This window comes from Alosa sapidissima, chromosome 9, assembly GCF_018492685.1.
Source record: "Alosa sapidissima isolate fAloSap1 chromosome 9, fAloSap1.pri, whole genome shotgun sequence".
In the NCBI taxonomy this organism is placed as follows: domain Eukaryota; kingdom Metazoa; phylum Chordata; class Actinopteri; order Clupeiformes; family Clupeidae; genus Alosa; species Alosa sapidissima.
This window is the reverse complement of record NC_055965.1, coordinates 27,277,994-27,298,444: the sequence shown is the minus strand read 5'-3', so window position 1 is coordinate 27,298,444 and position 20,451 is coordinate 27,277,994. Positions and strand designations below refer to the sequence as shown.

The 20,451-nt window shown below is 40.9% G+C and overlaps 2 protein-coding genes across 10 annotated transcripts in view; both read right to left on the bottom strand.

Annotated features, from left to right (window-relative positions):
- The window catches only part of LOC121719390 (NACHT, LRR and PYD domains-containing protein 12-like), a 705,660-nt gene that overhangs the window by 607,130 nt on the left and 78,079 nt on the right, over positions 1-20,451 (bottom strand). The gene's annotated exons all lie outside the window — the stretch shown is intronic.
- Positions 5,120-18,723, bottom strand: LOC121719608 (stress response protein NST1-like). Of its 9 annotated transcripts, none has more exons than XM_042105387.1 (6): positions 18,506-18,721; positions 18,080-18,162; positions 17,507-17,567; positions 11,291-11,354; positions 11,032-11,136; positions 5,120-5,998 (listed from the first exon to the last, which is right to left on the bottom strand). In XM_042105387.1, exons 2-6 carry the CDS (start codon positions 18,145-18,147, stop codon positions 5,634-5,636), a joined length of 663 nt encoding a protein of 220 aa, XP_041961321.1. In that variant the 5' UTR covers positions 18,148-18,162; positions 18,506-18,721; the 3' UTR covers positions 5,120-5,633. The 9 variants fall into 9 exon arrangements, with proteins under 9 accessions (XP_041961321.1, XP_041961319.1, XP_041961324.1 ...); XM_042105385.1 differs by lacking the exons at positions 17,507-17,567; positions 18,080-18,162; positions 18,506-18,721 and adding exons at positions 11,856-11,938; positions 13,036-13,247; positions 13,399-13,484 and having other exon boundaries at positions 11,291-11,415; XM_042105390.1 differs by lacking the exons at positions 17,507-17,567; positions 18,080-18,162; positions 18,506-18,721 and adding exons at positions 11,856-11,938; positions 13,072-13,247; positions 13,399-13,483 and having other exon boundaries at positions 11,291-11,412.

Below are 20,451 nucleotides of genomic sequence, written 5' to 3'. Positions count from 1 at the left end.
ACTGAAAATGAAAACGGGAGATTTTTTTTTTTTAATACGTTTCATACACGTGTTTCAACACTGCATTTCGGTCGTTGCTTTTACCCTACCATTACCTTATGCATGCCAGTTATGTATCCACCGGCTGCCTGCCTGCATGCATTCTACTTCCAAAACTCCTAATCTGCTTGCTGTCAGATTTGGTTCCGAGGGCACAAGTTCAGTGTATCAACAACACTCAATAACAGTTTATGTGATGTGTTAATCAATTCAATTCCCAACAATTTCACAACAGCTAGTTCTGGAGTAGGCCATTCAACTAGCCCGCTTGCTTACTAAAGGTGTTTAAGTCGTGATTCACTCCTAGCCCTAGCCATCGTAGCTGCCAAAAATGTAACAATTTCGTAGGCAACCACAACTCCACAAATCAACTCAAGCGACTGAGTGAGCAGGCAGTCCGAGATAACTGGTTAACTTCCCGCAGAGCCGGAAACATTGCAGACTCACAGACCATGGGACTCAGATTGGAGCGGCTGAGTAGCAATCCGGGTTAGTCGGATCAGCCGGCCGGTTAGGCTAGGTTGAGTTATGAGTCAGTCGAATCAGCCGGCTACGTTGTCATGAGTGGATCTGCGAGAGCGAGTAGCTCCTCCTCGAGGTGAAAAGCAATTCCACAACAAAAGCCATTTTTCCACTTCTGAAATAGCATTCAATGTTCTGCATGTAGCCTAGACATAATTAGATTTGGTGTATAGATGTAGCATATTAAAATGCAATTAGGTCGTGCAGACAGTCCGAACTGCACGCTCATGGTGCTGCTTGAGTATCTACCTGGGCAACCCAGTCTCACGTCTGAACGTGTCACTGTCACGTTAATTAATCTATTGGGACGTGTTGTGTAACACGTTTCCTTGTTAAAAAACGTGTTGAGCAGGACGTAATTATCGTGTTACTATCACGTCCCAATAGATTAATTAACGTGACAGTGACACGTTCAGACGTGAGACTGGGTTGGGTCAGTCGTATCAGCCGGGTGGACCGGTTACGTTGTTATGAGTGCGAGTCAGCCGAATCAGCCTGCTACGTTGTCATGATGTCATGAGTGGATCCGCCGGCCCTAAAACCAACAAGTAAATCTCAGAACTTGACTTCTCTGTGCCTTGAGTCTGTGTCTCGTAACACTTATAATGTTACTGCTACACAGCACATATCTGTAAATGTTGTTCATAATACACAGCAGAAGTCATCTCTTGTGAATGTGCTCACATGTTTTCATTGTGTTCACACATTTCTCACACCCTTTTGCAAAACAGATAACATACAGTATGTCATTGAAAGACCCCAAACTCTTTTGACTTCCTTGTGCTAAACAAAAGGAAAACATATTTTCACAGGTGGTAGAGATTCCTTGCATAAGTCTGAATCTCTGATACACCTGTGTGAAATTCCTTTGCACAATTTTTCAATCAGCAATCATTCATTATCCGTAAGTGATGCCATGTCTGTTTTGTGTTTCTATTTGCAAGTATGGATCTACAGTAAGGCACATTTAGAAAAGGTACTGTATTGCCTATTTGGTGAAGAAAACAGTACAAAAGGTGTTTACTGTAAGTGGCACTCTTGTCTTTGTATGATAACCTATGCCACTAACGGAGCAGGCGATTGGCAGCTAGTGTGACTCGACCATAAATAAAACATTCAAACTCAAAAATCCTTTTCAACTGTTTACTTAAAAATAAATGTGTCAATATACAAAATGAAACATCAGTGATGTTGTTCAAATAAACTAATTAGCTCTATCTCTTTTTCTCATCGTCAGTGTCGGTCAGAAAACTGTGTTGCCTTCTTAGCCTGACCGTCTCATGCAACCTAAGCATACGTATGCATCACATGACTTACGTAACAAATCCCAGTGCACCTCTCCCCAGATAGATGAACTGACGAATATAATTAAAGCACTTAATAAAATAAAAATTATACACAACTTAAATGAAGAATTACAATATTGTAATTAACAAACAAATAATAATTTGCAACAAATAATAAACTCAAATTGGCTCTTACATTTACTGTAGGTCTATTTTGCTGAAAAAAGTTGTAGTTCAATGATATTTGTCTTGTCTAGTAGCTTACTGTAGGTCTTACATGTCCATTTTTCCTTTTTCCAGAAAATGAAAAAAGAGTAACAGCTTTTTGCAAGCAAAATGTGTCATGTACTTATGTGCTTATGTTCAGACATGGGTGTCAACTGTTTTGAAAACGTGATTTTAGAGTTGACACAAGCATCAAAGTGATCAAGAAAAACTGTAACTGAACACAAGAAATAATAATCTTCTCAGTAAAAGTCAGACCAAACCTACACCCTTTCTGTCCATTGTTGATATGCACCTGCACTGTTCAGCAACCCTCTGAACTAGCTTACCGGTATATTGGTTATGTAACATCATTTGAAAGTGTGATCAAGTTTGAGAAGTTCAGTGTACGGCATCTGTGCTTTCTTTGTGTTTATCTTTTGCCACTGGTGGTTACCATTATGCATCACAAGTGCATCACGATGCAAAGAGTGTTTTATTGCATGAGAATGTGTTAAGAGTTTTGCAAAAAGAGTATGAGATCTGCAAATTGTGTTTAATATGTGCAAACTGTTAAAGGTATTGCCAAAAAGGTGATTGATTCAAGACGTGAGTTCAGGCAAATTTGGTTCAGAGGATGGAGTTTAGTGTTTTAGCAATTGTGAAAAACTGTACACAAAAAACTGATTGTTCAGTCAGGGCACACATATTTGCTTTGAGCCTCTACTGTAACCTTCCTCATGACGAGCATTCTGGCCCGTTCATGTTGCTATGCAACCATTCATGATCACCCCTGTTGCTCTGTCGAGCCGCTCAAAAGGAATAACTTACCACTGAACTTGATCCATCCGGTAATGATGAGGCTGAAGAAGATGCCAAAGATGAAAAGAACAACAAAAAATATTTATTTTGTCCATAGCTTTTTGATGAATCTTGGTAGAAAAACAACATTACATTTACTAATTTAAATTATAGACTCCATGGTCTAGATATTTTTGACTGTGTTCACAGTCAAAATAAAATATGAGAAACTCACAACGCCATCCATTTTGCATGTTGCTGTTCATGTTAACCTGCTGTTCATGTTAAATCTATCAAAGAGGAGATATTGAAGAAAACAATATTACTGTATTTTTTATGAAAATTGCTTTTTTACATGACTCCATTATGTATAATCACACATACCCATGGAAAATGCACAACTTATTTTCCCAATGTAGAGTCTCTTTTTTTTAGAGGGGATGCATCCCCTCTATTGAAATCCGGAGACTTCTTTTTACCTTTCTGTGCGCACTATTCAGCTCAAACCGCTTAACGTACAAATTTGGTTGAAACACCGTTTCGTAGATCTTCCAAGGCGTTTTTCATTTTTGAGAAGTTAATACTTTTTGAGATATTTGTAATTAAGGGGCCGTTTATACGAGAACGATTGCGAAGGAAGACGACAAAATATTTTATCATAAGTGCCTTTCGTTTACACGGCGACCCCGCAATCAGGGCTTGAAGACGCAAAAATCTGAAGACTCCTTCCAGAGTGTAGAGTTTTGAAGACAACCGGGTTGCGTCTCCGTCTAAACGGCTAAACCAAATTCCTTGATTACCTCTCTGGCTAAACTGTCAAATTAGAATGTCTGCGTGTGACGTACCGGGGTTCTATCACACCACCACCCAGCAGTCTGGAATGCATATCCAATCGAATATCACACTCTTGCGTCTTCATATAAACAAAGATTTCCCCCTGTGTATGCTTGTCTAAACGCGAATAAAAAAATGAAGACGAGACGCCACTTCTGCGTCTTGTCTTTTCATCGACACCGCATAAACGTAGCCTAAAAGTGTATTTCCCCCACAGACTTGAATGGGGGCTGTGATGTCATAATAGAGCCAGCTGCGCTCGTTAAGTAGTTCTCAGAGCAGTTCCCAGGCTAATCAGAACACTGGCACAGGTGTCACCTGTGAGGACTCCAACTGTCTCAGCTTCTAAGCATACAATCTAGCTCTACCTGAACTACACATCCTGTTAAAGTGTTTCCTGTGTGTCAAAATAAAAGTCCCAGCCATCTCTCATGCATTCAGCATTATATCTCCAGAACGGCTTGACGTACATGCTTCAAATTTGGTACAAGTGTTTGTATGGACTCAAAGATGAAGTGAGTTGATGTTGGAGGTTGAAGGTCAAATGTCAAGGTCAAAAACACCTTGAGTGTGATATCTCAAGAATGCCATGTCACACAAGTTTCAAATTTGGTTACTCCAAAAGCACCTTTGCAGGTATCACAATTACCCTACCAACCAGCTAGCATCAAGCTTAACAGCCCCACCAACACCTTAACCAGCAGATTGCATCCCTTCGTGTAATTCCTCGGAATTGCATTTCTAGTTATATCTTGTTTTGTAAACTACAGATAACGTTTGAACTGGCTATCATCCAACTATCACCACATTCAACTCTAGGTTTGTAGCTGTAAACAATTTATTTGTTTGTTTTGTTTTGTCAAACCCTGTCAATGATCATTTTATTATTTATTAGTTTTTAAGAATCACCATAGAGTGCTGCTGTTCACTGGGTGCTTGACTAGTATTACTGAGTAATCATACTATGTGTTTTTAATGTATTTTAATTATTACTTTTAAAACACTTCTAAACCATTGCCATTTTATGCTTTTCCTTGTGTGTTTTTTTTTTTTATTATTCTTTACTATTTTAGCTATTCTTTGACTATTGCACAATGCTTGTATTAGCTATTCCTGTTTGCTTTTGTTTATATAAAGCACATTTAATGACCTCTGTGTATGAACTGTGCTATATGAATAAATTTGACTTGATTAGACTTCAATTTCATTTTTTTAACTTTCATTTTTATTCATTATTTAAATCTGATACAGATCATCTGATAGATATGGTGCCAGAAGACAATGACTCCACTCTCAGCTCTACAGGTAGTTTAGCTCAGTCATGACTGCTGATTACCAGTAGGGGGCAGAAGGTGAAAAGTATGGAAATGAAAAGAGTGAAGAAATCAAAAGTAAAGACACTCAGGAATGGAAATTAGAAACATGAGATTGGGGGTGTTCAAAATCATCACATGTATTCACATTATTCACATCCACATGACAAACGTTAGGAAAAGTAGACAAAATGGATAACAAAGGGATTATCATGTAACTGAATCACAAGTTCACACGATGGGTGCAATGACTTTTACTAACAAATAAGATTCACTGTAACCACAGTGATCAACATATCTGTACAAATAAGTCATTAATCTATTTAGATAATTTACAAAAAAAGTCAGTAATTTAACTGACACACATGTTTGCCCGTAAAATTGTCCTTGAATTTTCCCTTGGGGATCAATAAAGTATCTCTCTATCTATCTATCTATCTAAAACACAATAACAAGCTTTTTTAAAGTATATTGTTTTGGGCTTTTTGGCCTTTTTCTCAGATAGGATAGTGAAGACACTGGAAGCAAGTGGGAAAGAGAGACTCAAGCCTAGGTGGTATGTGGTACGGAACTGACCTGTTTCAATTATCAAGAGAATATCACGGTCAGAAATCAAGCAGGCACTGAGGACAGTTCAGTAATCCAACAGGTAGTTCACCAGCAGCACTGAGAGCAGAACTGAGAGTCCAGTGGAGCAGCTGCTGACCATCTGACCGCTGTTACACTGAGCCCTCACCTCCGCCAGCCTCCTCTCCCTCTCTCCCAACAACCTCTCTAGCGCCTCTCTTTTCTCCTCCTCCTCCTGACGTATTTCCTTCTCTAACTCCATCTTCTTCTGTTCCTCCTCTACTCGGATCTCTTGTTCTCTCTCCAATCTCTTCTTCTCCTCCTCTGCCCTGATCTCTCGTTCTCTCTCTTTTCTCTTCAGCTCCTCCTCTTGTTGTCTCTGTTTGTTTCGCTCCATGGATGTTTTCTGGGAGACTGCCAGGACGTCAGACTCTGTGGAAAAGGAAAAGGAAGGAGAGAATATTGCTGATGGAGTGGAAGAATGTTGGCAATGCATCACCATATTTCCCATTTCAATAAAAACATGTGCACACACACACACACAGGAAGAGAGATAAAACAATGTCTCTATCTCTATCTAGTGGGGTATACTACGAATCTCGATTAGTGGGTTAGCGAGGTATGTTGCGCTCAAAGCCAGGGTATGCTGTGACACGAAAGTGGATCTGTTTTAGTGTCGCTATATCACCATGGTATCTTATGCTGTCATCCAAACCTGGTCGGGAGGAGGTTATGTGCTAAGTTATAGCTCAAATCGTGTAATCTACCACACACTGACCAATCAATTGTCTTAGAAACGAAGTTATCTCACATGTAGGATTCTGTCATCGGATCTCGAATGCGCTTTAATAGTGCTGTGCGTGCAAATATCCCACTATGGACGTGCATACCATACAACAACTGATGACAATTGATTTATTTCATGTTATAGGCTAGACACTAAAAATGACCGCAGTGTAGATTACCCTATATCGCTCATAAATCCGGAAGTAATTGTTTTTTTAATATAGGCGGTCTTGTGCGTCTCCACATTTCACGGTTGGCCAACATCATCTCAACACCGAGAACGCGCACAGATCTGAGCTGAAAGCCTAGTTTGACAAATATATCACATAACTGCTATCATAGTATCGCTTAACGTATACCCCTGAGCAGGGTAGGAATTTCACGACGGCCATGGCCGTCGTAGCCCCTTGCGTTGGCCGAGATGCCCCTTTGAAAATCAGAGGTTTACAGGCCACTGTGGCCTTGGTGCCCCCTTCTCTCAATATTCTGGTTTGCGTCGGACTATTAGCGTATTTTATTAGCCTATGGCCTTACAAAATAATCTTTCACAGCGCAAATTATTGTAGCATTTTACGCAGTGGAAAAGTGACAGCGCACGGCAAGAAAGTAAGTGCGTCCAGATTCCCATTCTTCTCAGTTGAACTACTCGCGAAGTAGCCTACTCATCATACAGGCATCACAAGTATCACATCACATGAAAGAGCTTTTTCTCAGCTTTTAAACAATGTTAGCCATTTGGTGAACGGTTCGCGAGACAAATAAATACTATGATTAAATTGAATCATAAATTCTAGGATCTGCACCCATCTCCCTCATTCATCTTGGAATACTTAAAGGAACTGTATGTAGGATTTTGGCCAAAACTGGTACTACAATCACTTTCAAAATACTGTAGAGCGGTGTACACCCCAGATGTGGTAACTAGAGCAGAGCTGGCAACCCAGATGCCGAAATACTACTGACTTTGATTACTAGATAGGTGGAGGGTGGCGGATCAGGCTAAAACACAAATATGTAAACATCAACATCAGTTGAGGGCTGCAACTTCACTTTTTTAAATGACGATATCCTGGCCGGACTACTGTTGTCAGTGATATAAGTATTTGAAATTAGCATGATTTCCTAATGTCTAGTGACAAATCAGGGCCATTTTATGATTAATTGAATTACATTTCTTACATACGGTTCCTTTAACTAACCCTTCGTTCAAAACATGGCAAACTTTTTTTTCCTACGTGATTTCATAACATGCCAAATACAAAATAAATGTTACAAATATCGCCTAGATGTCGGTAAATATTAAAATCAGAGGATCTACAGCTGACTAAGAGTTTGTTAAAGTAGCCTTAATGATGACAAAATGCTAAGCATGCATCTAGGCTATTTGAGTTTCTTAAAGCTGAGCTGTGCTTAAATTGTTCAATACATGATTTCATAACAGGCCAAATATAAAATAAATGTTAAATATAGCCTAGATATCTGTAAATATTAGATGATCAGATGATTTACAGTTCTAATATGTCATGTTTTTGTAATGTTTCATACAGTGATGCAGGTCTAGGCTATTGAATAGGCTAAATACAATTTCAATCATTTTTATAGCCTACTGTATAGTTAACTTTGGCCTTGGTGCCATGACATGTGGCCTTTGTGCCCCCCACCAAATATGCCCAACTGAAGGCCAAGTGGCCTTGCCCCCAAAATGGTGAAATTCCAAGCCTGCCCCTGAGTCAAGGCTTTGTCAAGCCTCGATATGTCTACATAGCCTAGATATGTCTAACGTGCTTCGTAGTATACCCCACAGGTGTCTCTATGGTATGTGTTGATTTGTTTCTTTCCTAGAGGCCCCATAAAACTGATATTTGAAAATATTATAAATTCCATGAATATCTATGCATCCTATATAGCCTCACAGTGCACTGCGTCATACCGTCACAGTGCATCATACCTTAACGTCATACAGGGTTGGACTGGGAACAAAATTCGGCCCTGGCAATTTTCTCCTGGACCGGCCCACCACTGGACGGATGACCCCCCCCATTATGCTGTAGCAACACTTCATAAACTGAACCCAAACATTAAACATTTAGATTTTAGATCTATAGCCTATAATCACAATAACACGGGGGTCCGGGGGTGTCTCTCCGGGATTTTTTTTTTTAATCCTGGTTGCTAATCACACCATTTTAAAGTGATTTGAGAAGGACAGGATTCAGGGATAGGCAAGACAGTCTCATATTCTGTCTGTCTCACGTCATGTTACCCCATGCATTAAACGTCACTGCTTGACTAAAAAATATAGGCTACTGAACATGGACATTACGTTTGTGCCAACATGTTGTAGAAACACAACCACAGCCTTAATTTGGTACAAATCTCCTTTACTTTGGTTATAGTCCGCGATTCACATTAACATAGGCTATCACCACAAGTGTACTGTATAGTCTGCTAAACGTTTTTGCCCAAGTTTGTGTGCCGTCATCACATTTTGCAAAATTAGGCTACCTTCGTTACTAACCTACCAGTTGATGGCCTACTTTTTACCTGATCGACTCGCAAATTTTGCATTTAATGTAACACTCGGTGGAGAGACTTCCACTTTCCAAGTTTCACTTTTACTGTCGTTGTGAGCTAAAAGTCTAGGCCTACTATATGGGAAATACTTTGAAGTTCCTTTTGAGTAGGATCAGTTCCAAAAATGAATGGATTTTCTTTAACCCGTGCTACACTTTTCCTCTAAGTTGTGCGAAAATTGTAGACTACCCATAGTTTTTTTTTATGTTGACAGAACCGCACTACAGTAGCCTACATGGTGCAGTAAATGGAAGCTCTTGGTAGCGCGTGCAACTAATGTCTATAAAAACAATATATGTATGGAATAAAACTAGACCTCTGGTTGCTGTTTACGGTTAAACTGTGATGATGTGAACACCAGCCAGCGGAGGGCACCTACTAGGCTACCATGCACTCGTAGGCTATATTTCCCCACAAACCTAGCGGCTGCTTGGACAAATCCACTTGAGGAGTGGGGCAGGGGGGCGCGATCGTAACACACACTGAATCTGTCATGAAGAGGCCAAAATGATTGACCTGTCACCCCCCAAGCCAAATGGATGCAACTGCATTTATAGGCTAGGCCTATGCCTACATGACGGGCCGCAAATAGGCCTAGTCTAAATAACTTAAAAATAAAAAAAGATCCCGGAGGTCACCGGCCCACCGGGCATTTGCCCGGTAGTACAGATTACCAGTCTGAGCTAGCCTGGCGGGCCATCCTATATCATTGAAGTGTATAGTCTGGAATCGAATCATTCACCTGCTTAATCCAAGGGGCGGGCAGAGAATTGTCTTTCAAACTGCCTAGGCATGCAATAGGCCAGCGCTACGACCATATCCGTATCCGGTCGGCAAAACGGCAAATACATCCTTCTTCGAAAGGAATGACTTAAGTGCATTGTGTTGCTCTACTTTCAAAGAAAAGCACAAGTCCAACTCCTCCAAAGTTGACGCCAACGCCGATTTAAACAACCGCTCTTCGTTCGCCATAGCCACCTTCCTTGTTGTTCACCGTCGCAGGACTGTCGTTATCCTGTTAAGCCCGCCTTAAGACTCTCTTACAAAATAGAGCGCTGTGATTGGATGAAGTCCACGGCGTCAGCCAATAGAAATTCCTATGGTTTGATACTAGACGTACAGGCTGAGCAAATTAATTTGCCGCCGCTAGGGTGCGTCTAGATTTCTAGGCTTTCTAAGTCCGAGCCTGACGTCATAACTTAACAGTACTCAACAGCAATAACAACGACAATGGTTCCTTTGTGAGCAATTCACTGGTGTTGTCAGAAATCTCAACACAGGTGTCAGGCATCCCAGACCCACCCACCTCCCTTTATATTCATAATGGACTATAAGATATGTCAATACCAGAGACCGCAACAGCAACACATCACAATAACACCCCAAAACTCCACACAATAACACAATACACACAATAACACCCACACTTCCGTGTGGGGCGGAAGCTGCACAGATCAGAACAGGAAGACCCTCCAGCGCACTGTTAACACAGCTAAGAGGATCATTGGAGCACCACTCCCCTCCCTGCAGGACATTTACACCACCCGCCTCACCCGCAAAGCACTAATGATTGTCAAGGATACAACCCACCCTGCACACGAACTGTTCAGCCTCCTGCCCTCTGGAAAGCGGTACAGGAGCCTCCGCTCCCGCACCACCAGACTGGCAAGTAGCTTCATCCACCAAGCAATCAGGATGCTGAACACTCTACCCACTCTCCCATCACTGACAGCCCCCCCCACCCACCAGCCAACCAGGAACCTAGGAAACTAGGATCCTGTCCAGTGCATGTAAAGAAATTGACAATAAAAGCCGACTTGACTTGACAAAACATTTCCCCCACACCAGCCACAACCGAATTCCAGTTCATCTGGTTGCTTTGGCGATACTTTGCCAAAGATAATAAATGATTATTACTGGTAAAGGATTGGCACTGAGCTCATTAATGTGTGGATAAGCCTGCAGTATAACTGTGTCTATAAGTGTGGATAAGACACTGAGATATAGTAAAACCCATATGGCCACTGAGGACAGAAAGAGGGACTGACCTCTGGGCCAGTCAAACAGAGAAACAAAAATAAATCAATAAATAAATAGGGACTGACCTCTGAGCCAGATCCCTCCTATGATAAAGACGGTGACCAGTAGCAGCGCAGTGAGGGCGATGAACACAACGGCGGTCACTTTCCACGTGCACCACTGGGTGGGACCTTGGAGAGAAACACGTACAGGGAATGATTATGACCTCAAATAACATACAGCTGGCGGGTGGAAACTATCAGCAACAACAACAACAAAATGGGCATTAATACTTTTTAGAGGAACACAACAAAACCCCCAAAGAAAATAAAAAAACACACCAACCTTTATAACCTGGGTCTGACTTGTCATCGTTATCGAAAGCATATTGTGTTTCAGCTTTCTGGATGTTAGAGTAACAGTCGTCACTGTATCGGCCTTCAGCTTTGAGCGCCTGGCTGTTTGGGCTACTGAGGAACAGAAGGGGTGAAAGAGGGAGAAGACAATGTCCATGAGACTGAGAACATCATGAATTATGGCATCACTGCATGATGATTATAATTTTCTCTCATTCACACACACACACTCTTCCTAAGCTCCATCTTGTACAAACAGTGTACGTGTTTATTTTTCGTTTAGTGCCTTAACTTAAGTCACATTGTCTGCTGTGCAGAAACTCAACAATTTTGTGCCACAGACTATTTCAATGCTCACCAATACTCTAGAACTTCAACATACAGTACACACACTGAATGGTTTGTGTAACATTAAAACATTGCTTTCTATTATAACATGGTTAACCTAAACTCAACCATACTATTCATTTTCCTCAAAGATAATATTTCTGTTGACTATGGAAGGGATAACAGTGGTGTCCCGATAGTAAAATAATATGATTGAGAACACTTACACAGTTTGCTTGGCATCGTTCAGTGAGTCTTTTTCATAGAGCGTGTCACAGTTCTTCTTGTACTCCATTTTTGGATTCGGCACCTACAGCCAACAGGAAAATAACATGTCCTGAACAATGTATGGACAAGACAACAGCAGAAACAAGTAACATGACTAAGAGCCAAATAGTTGAGGCCTGACTCTACTGCCTAGGCACAATACATACACAGAGAAAGATGCAGGCAGCAGAGGAAGATAAAATGGGAGACAGAGAGAGAGAGGGAGAGAGAGAGAGAGAAAGAGAAAGAGAGACAGAGAGAGATTAATACAAGAATCCCAAGGTTACAAATCCTGAAATCCTGAGAACTCCTTCAATGTGAGTGTGCGTCTGCGCAAGTTAAACTGAACCACTGGAGATAGCCTAACGTGAATAGCGTTATTTACGAACGAACGAAATGGATTCTTGGTGTCCATGAAAACAGCATAGAAACGGGCAAATCTAATCCAAATGAATGGAAATGACAGGTCTTTGAATTGACACTAAGATGCAACGCAAATATATTCCCTTTGCAATGCTATGCTTTACGGGCTCCCAAAACAACGATCGGTGATCACCAAATTTATCTCTCATATTGCTCCTCATGACCCCTGAAAGCTGTCAAAAAATATAGCCTGATGGGGCGCGTCTAGATTCAGGCTAATAGCCTGACGTTTTTTCCCCCTTTTTGAGCACGTCCGAATCCCAGGACATCGCACCTGTCAAGTTCGCAAGTTATCATGCAGTAACAGCCCAGTGTAGACATGGGTTCACATAGCCTTTAGTCTACTCGAAATTAGGCTGTTGTAGGCTTACATTAAAAGTTTAATGGGAATAAGTCATGACTTTTGACAGTGGTAAATGTCATAGCAAATAGCCTATTTATTTCACTCTAGCTGGAGTGAACGCAGAACATGGGCTGTTGCGCAAACAAATGAATGAGGAGGATTATCTGCATCTCCGTTAACCAAAACTATGTTTTTGCTAACCCATAGGCGTACTATGTTTTCCCTACCCTCGATAAAACACCCTCGATAAAAAGCCGAGCTCCATAGCACCTGCGGAAACAAATCTCTGGCGCCGCCACTACTGATTGTAGAGACAAGCACTTTAAATGACTTTCCTCAACAATATACGAGACAACACATTAAGAAACTCTTACTTTTGCTTCTTATACAGACTAAAATTGAATCCTTACCCAGAGTGGTCAGTGGTTCAGGAAAGGACACCACACTTCCCAGAGTGGTCAGAGGCTCTGATACTGTAGGACTGCTGCCTTGTAGTCTACTGTTGCCGTGGTAAGGATCACTTTCATTTCCTCAGAAGTGGAGTGAATGTCAGGGCATGTCAGCGTAAGATTCACTTTCCCTTCCTCTGTTTTCAAACATGACCAGACTTAATGTAAGAAAACTGGTTTTGTAAATGCAAACATATTTTTAAGTATCTTTGTTGGATATTTTCCAAATGTTTCTACTGACAGATTATAGATTATTTACAGACGAACGAGAACATGTGGGTCACTTACTCAGTTTGCCCTGGTGTCCATCTTCCGGTTGAATAGGTGATTGTAAAACTAGTCTAGATGTTGTCTGTAAAACATTTGTCAATCTGAACTGTGTGTGTGTGTGTGTGTGTGTGTGTGTGTGTGTGTTTATAACAATATCATGTCACTGAGGCCATCTAGTGGTGTTATGAAATATTTGTTTGCAGTTATGGCCTCTGTCAGGGGGAGGACTTGAGAATGGGTCTGGATTTTTCAACTTTCCAACTCATTTCTAAAGAGAATACACATCTGTGTAGACCCACATCACAGTCTTCCAGTTTTACTGTTGACATCTGTTTTTGTTGTTGTTGTTGTTTTTTCAGTTTGGACATTCTGCTTAGATAACTGCTCCTTTCTTATGTTTGGAAAATGGATGATGTTACCATTAGGTAATTATGTTCAATAATTGTGATCCCAATATTGACTAAATGATGTTATGCCATAATCTAGAAGCCCTATACTTTGTGTTTGTGTGTGATTTTGCCATAATTGAGCAGCTCTAGTGTGTGTGTGTGTGTGTGTGTGTGTGTGTGTGTGTGTGTGTGTGTGTTTTGCCATAATCCAGCAGCTCTGACACTTTTGACCTACATTATGTCTGACCAACATTGAGCTTCTCAATGACTCAATTCAATGATTTAAACAAACAGCCACCAACATGCACTCCTAAGTCAGGTTTATGAAAGCACAGGGGCCCAAATGACTCCATTCAATGACATAAAGTGCAGCAAACAGCCACCAACATCCACCACAGCTATTGACACACACATAAAAGGCCTAAGAAACAGGTTTATGAAAGCACAGGGGCCCAAAAGTTATGTGCACAAATACACGACTAAAATCCAGACCATTTCTGAGTCAGAATGGCATCTTCATACCATAACAAATAAAGTTATAGCAAACAGTATACCTGTATGTACCTCAATGGTCAGCATAGTTGGGTATTATAAGGGATAATGTATAGAATGCCGGTCATTATTGGGAAAATAAGTCCCGACAGGGCGAACCAGTCCCCGCCCTGGGGGGTAGGGACTTATTTTTGTGATATGAAACACCTTAATTAGAAGCACAAACTTCGTTGCCATTGACAGCTGTCATTATTTTTTTCAGAGGTCCTTTCCTCGAAAATAATGACCGCTAGAACTTTGGGAAATCCCACTCAAGTCAATGGAGCGTTCTACTTGCCTTGTAATAATGTAACCTGTATACCTACAGTATATGATCAGCATGGTTGGATATTAATGTAACCTGTATATATATAATGTAACCTGTATACCTATATGATCAGCTTAGTTGGGTATTAATGTAACCTGTAATGTAACCTGTATACCTCCTGTATATGATCAGCATGGTTGGGTATTAATGTAACCTGTATATATAATGTAACCTGTATGTACCTATATGGTCAGCTTAGTTGTCTAGACCTACATGGAATGTAATGATGTGTGTGAAAAAGAATATCCTTATAGGACAATAAAGACTATGGGACTTTGTGCTCAACGATTTCGGGGTTTTTTTTTACTTTATTTTTTATTAATATAAATCGGATACAAATCATCTGATAGATATGGTGCAATGGTGCCAGAAGACAATGACTCCACTCTCAGCTCTACAGGGAGTTTAGCTCAGTCATGACTGCTGATTACCAGTAGGGGGCAGAAGGTGAAAAGTATGGAAATTAAAAGAGTGAAGAAATCAAAGTAAAGACACGTTCAGGAATGGGAATTAGAAACATGGGATTGGGAGGTTTTCAAAATCATTATGATCACATTTATTAATTTAGTTGTGTAAGGAACATGTACCACACATGTACATACCACATGTAATGAAAAGATGACAAAATGGGACGGTTATGGTACTGAATCACAACCAGACACGATGGGTGCTATGACTTTTACTGACACATATGATTCACTGTAACCATAGTGACCAACATATTTGTACAAATAAGTAATTGATCCATTAGATAATTTATCAAAAAAGTCAATAACTTAACTGAAAAACAAGTGTGCCTTTAACACACAATGACAAACATATTAGTATTGTTTTCCACCTTTATTCAGATCGGACAGTAAAGGTCCTGACAGGAATCCGGTGGGAGGGAGTGATGGGGTGGGATCGGGAAATGATCTGGGTCAGATTCAAACCCGGACGTGTAGACACTTGGACCCGCATGTGGTCATACAGAACTGATATCATGAGAATATCACAGTCAGCACTGAGGAAGGAGATGTCAGTAATCCAACAGGTATAGTTTATCCAGCAGCACTGAGGAAGGAGAGCTCAGTAATCCAACAGGTAGTTTACCAGCAGCACTGAGAGCAGAACTGAGAGTCCAGTGGAGCAGCTGCTGACCATCTGACCGCTGTTACACTGAGCCCTCACCTCCTCCAGCCTCCTCTCCCTCTCTCCCAACAACCTCTCTAGCGCCTCTCTTTTCTCCTCCTGCTCCTGACGTATTTCCTTCTCTAACTCCATTATCTTCTTCTCCTCCTCTGCCCTGATCTCTTGTTCTCTCTCCATTCTCTTCTTCTCCTCCTCTGCCCTGATCTCTTGTTCTCTCTCCATTCTCTTCTTCTCCTCCTCTGCCCTGATCTCTTGTTCTCTCTCCATTCTCTTCTGTTCCTCCTCTGCTCTGATCTCTTGTTCTCTCTCCATTCTCTTCTTCTCCTCCTCTGCTCTGATCTCTTGTTCTCTCTCCATTCTCTTCTTCTCCTCCTCTACTCTGATCTCTTGTTCTCTCTCCATTCTCTTCTTCTCCTCCTCTGCTCTGATCTCTTGTTCTCTCTCCATTCTCTTCTGTTCCTCCTCTTGTTGTCTCTGTTTGTTTCGCTCCATGGATGTTTTCTGGGAGACTGCCAGGACGTCAGACTCTTTGGAAAAGGAAAAGGAAGGAGAGAATATTGCTGATGGAGTGGAAGAAGCAATGCTGGCAATGCATCACCATATTTCCCATTTCAATAAAAACATGTGCACACACACACAGGAAGAGAGAATAAGAATATAACACTGTCTCTATCTCTATCTAGCTCTCTCTATGGTATGTGTTTGCTTCTTTCCTAGAGGCCCCATCAAACTGATTTTATTTAGTTAAACAAAATAAAATATTCTAAATTCCATGACTGTCTATTGTCTGGGCATACAGCTGGCGAACCTGTCATCATCACATGCATCCTACATACAACCTATAGCCTAACACAGTGCATTGCATCCATCATACTTAACGTCATAACAATACTTGACAACAACAACAACAATAACAACAACAATGGTTCCTTTGTGAGCATTTCACTGGTGTTGTCAGTATTGTGTTGAATAACAGAAATCTCAACAGAGATGTCAGGCATACCAGACCCACCTCCCTTTATATTCATAATGGACTATAAGACATGTCAATGCCAGAGACAACACATCACAATAATATAACACCCCAAAACATTTCCCCCACACCAGCCACGACCAAATTCCAGTTCAGCTGGGTGCTTCAGCGATACTTTGCCAAAGATAATAAATGATTACTAGTAAAGGATTGGCACTGTGCTCATTAGTGGGGATAAGCCTGCAGTACAACTGTGTCTGTTAGTGTGGATAAGCCTGCAGTATACAGTAACTGTGCTTGTTAGTGTGGAAAAGCCTGCAGTATAACTGTGTCTGTTAGTGTGGATAAGCCTGCAGTATAACTGTGTCTGTTAGTGTGGATAAAGACCTCTGGGACAGTCATAAATAAATAAATAGGGACTGACCTCTGAGCCACATCCCTCCTACGATGAGGACGCTGACCAGCAGCAGCGCAGTGAGGGCGATGAACACAATGGCCGTCACTTTCCACGTGCACCACTGGGTGGGACCTTGGAGAGAAACACGTACAGGGAATGATTATGACCTTAATTTACTTACAGCTGGTGGGTGGAAACTATCAACAACAACAACAACAACAACAACAACAAAAAGGGCAGTGATGAAAAAACTAAGCATTAATACTTTGTAGAGGAAATGCAAAAAATCTAAAAACAAAAAATATATCTTTACCTGGGCCTGACTTGTCATCATTATCCAGAGCATATTGTGTTCCATTATTTTCAGCTTTCTGGATGTTAGAGTAACAGTCGTCACTGTATCGGCCTTCAGCTTTGAGCGCCTGGTTGTTTGGGCTACTGAGGAACAGAAGGGGTGAAAGAGGGAGAGGACAATGTCCATGAAACATGAGACTGAGAACATCATGAAACATGGCGTCACTGCGTGATGAAACGTCTAATTTTCTCTCATTCACACACATGCTTTTAAGCTGCGTCTTTCACACGCAGTCACACAGTGTGGGTGAATGTCAGGAAACTAAGGAGGACACATTTGCTTAATTTTTGTTTGGTGCCATAACTTAAGTCACATTGTCTGCTGTGCAGAAACTCAACAATTTTGTGGCATATCAACGGAACATTTCAATGCTCACCAACTCTAGAACTTCAACATATATGCAATGAAGGTGTTGTGTAAACATAGGACATTAAAAAAAAATATTTTATGTTAAAACTCAACCATGCAATTCAATTACCTCAAAAATAATACTTCCATTGCCTACGGAAAGGATAACAGCGGTGTCCCGATATACAGAGAGAACCTCACAACACAAATCTGCCAACAGTAAAATAATATGATAGAGAACACTTACACAGTTTGCTTAGCCTCGTTCAGTGAGTCTTTTTCATAGAGCGTGTCACAGTTCTTCTTGTACTCCATTTTAGGATTTGGCACCTATAGCCAACAGGAAAATAGCACGTCCTGAACAATGTACGGACAAGACAACAGCAGAAACAAGTAACAAGACTAAGAACCAAATAGTTGAGGCCTGACTACTGGGAGGGCACAATACATACACAGAGAAAGATACAGGCAGCAGATAAAATGGGAGACAGAGAGAGAGAAAGAGAAAGAGAGACAGAGAGAGATTAATACAAGAATCCCAAGGTTACAAATCCTGATAGCTGAGACAGACACTTTGTAACTTTCCTCAACAATATACCAGACAACAGTTAATACTTTAAGAAACTCTTAATTTGTTTTTGTTATAGGCTACAGACTAAAATTGAATCCTTACCCAGAGTGGTCAGTGTTTCAGGACACCACACTTCCCAGAGTGGTCAGAAGCTCTGACTGGACTGCTGCCTTTTACTGTTTCTGTAAGGATCACTTTCATTTCCTCAGAAGTGGAGTGAATGTCAGGGCATGTCAGCATAATATTCACTTTCCCTTCCTCGGTTTAAAAAATGCTAATATATTTTTAAGTGTCTTAGTTGGATCTTTTTCCTAAATTTATCCGACATATTATAGATTATTTAGGGACCGTTCGTTATTTATAAACGGGGTCACCGGAGGAAAATAGGGGAGGGTCATGTCTTTTTATTCTTTGTTGAGGGGAGGGTCACCTAATTTTTTTTTGTCTAGGAGGGGGGGTCACCCATCTTTTGTATTAATGAAAACAGCAAAAAATCAAAGTGGCTTGTTTGATTGTTGATTTCTGTCGCCATATAACGTTATCTTTCGTTCCATAGCTCTGTCAACATTGAACAATGAAAATAAGGGAGATTTCTCACGCAAAATACGGAAAACATCCGTCCCCATTAACGTTGGAAGGGTTGGAGCAGCAAAGTAGCCTACTTTATTCACGCTTAACAGCCTATATCCATTTGGTCAACTTTATCCAGCCCTAAAAAAGCTAACTTTGGTTTACTTGTAGTTTACGGTGTAGCCTAGCCTAACTTTAAACAGTGTGCATGCTTATAAAGCATACTTGTGCTTCGTTCATCCACACATCCAGCTCCCAACGTTTTGACAAGCATTTCTACCAATTGACCTTGTTCCTGCCCATCTCTAGCTTTGCTGTCTCCATCCTTTCTGTTTTTGTTGTTTGCAAAAAAATATATAGTAGGCCCTATTTATTGGTATCCAGCAACAAGTGCAATTTGTTAATCGCTGTCATTCTCTCTCCTGCCAACAAAAATGTGTTACGTTCCAAGTAGCAGTGCGTAATTCTGCTTCATAAAGCAGAATACAGAATACAACTACATTGGTCATATAAATAGCCAGTTTATGGTCTACAGTATAGGCTAGAGTTGGTAAGTTATGGTAGGCCAACTTGGAGTGAATATACAGGGGGATTTCTTTGGCTCTTAGCCTGGCAGGTGCGCACGTAGACATAGCCTACGGCCGAACAACACTGCAAGCGCCAATGAATCGTGCTCTCACAACAACCACGTTGTTAACTTAAATAGGCCTAGGCCTACTGTAGGTTAACATCACTCTGAGTTCGCATTCAAGCAAGCAAAACGATGATTTGAATACATTTGTTTCTCTGGAAGGGCAAGGGGTAACAACAGGACAACACAGAGACAGGCCAGAATGCAGGACTAATGTTATGAGAGTATTATGTAATAATAGCCTATGTATATGTAATACAGTAATATGGGATATTCTACGGGAAAATATTAAAACGGCAAGACAGCGGGGAAAAGTTAAAATGATAGGCCTAAACCCGGAAAAAGTTGGCATGTTAGGTATTTTTCGGTCCCTGTGATTATTTGTGAAATTGTGCAAACGGTCTTTTCAAGTCATTTGAGAAGGAAGGAGTGTAGCAAGCTCCCAAATTGACGCTCGTCTGAGAAATTGAGTTTTGGATAATGTTCAGCTTTGGGAAGCCAAAGCCTAGAGGAAGGAAGCCTAGAGACGAGTCCATAGCAACAAGTTCATGTGTTGAATTTGTTATTACCCAGTGTGCTTTGTTGAATGGTCTCAATGTTTTATTGTTTTATTTCATGTGAATACTTACTAGAGGAGTAAATTATTTCAAGTAGGCTAATGCAGTTGCAGGAAGTGTGCATTTAGTTTCCATGCTTATTGTGTTTCCACAACAATGTTAGTGAGTAAATCTACTGAAATGGCCACCATCTTGGTGAAGTGTGATGTGTAAGATCAGAAAGCAGAGGGTGAGGATAGAACGTTTATTTAAGTCGATGTGTTTTCATAGCGCTTTATAGCGTGGGCGGA

Bases quoted from the DNA above. Each gene is read 5' to 3' on its own strand.
- LOC121719608 (XM_042105386.1), bottom strand. From the start codon at position 18,147: ATGGAGTACAAGAAGAACTGTGACACGCTCTATGAAAAAGACTCACTG. The intron at 17,568-18,079 runs GTAAGTGTTCTC...TCTGTTCCTCAG, and splicing joins AACGAGGCTAAGCAAACTGT to TAGCCCAAACAACCAGGCGC. The intron at 11,137-17,442 runs GTAAAGATATAT...TTTCTCTCCAAG, and splicing joins TGATGACAAGTCAGGCCCAG to GTCCCACCCAGTGGTGCACG.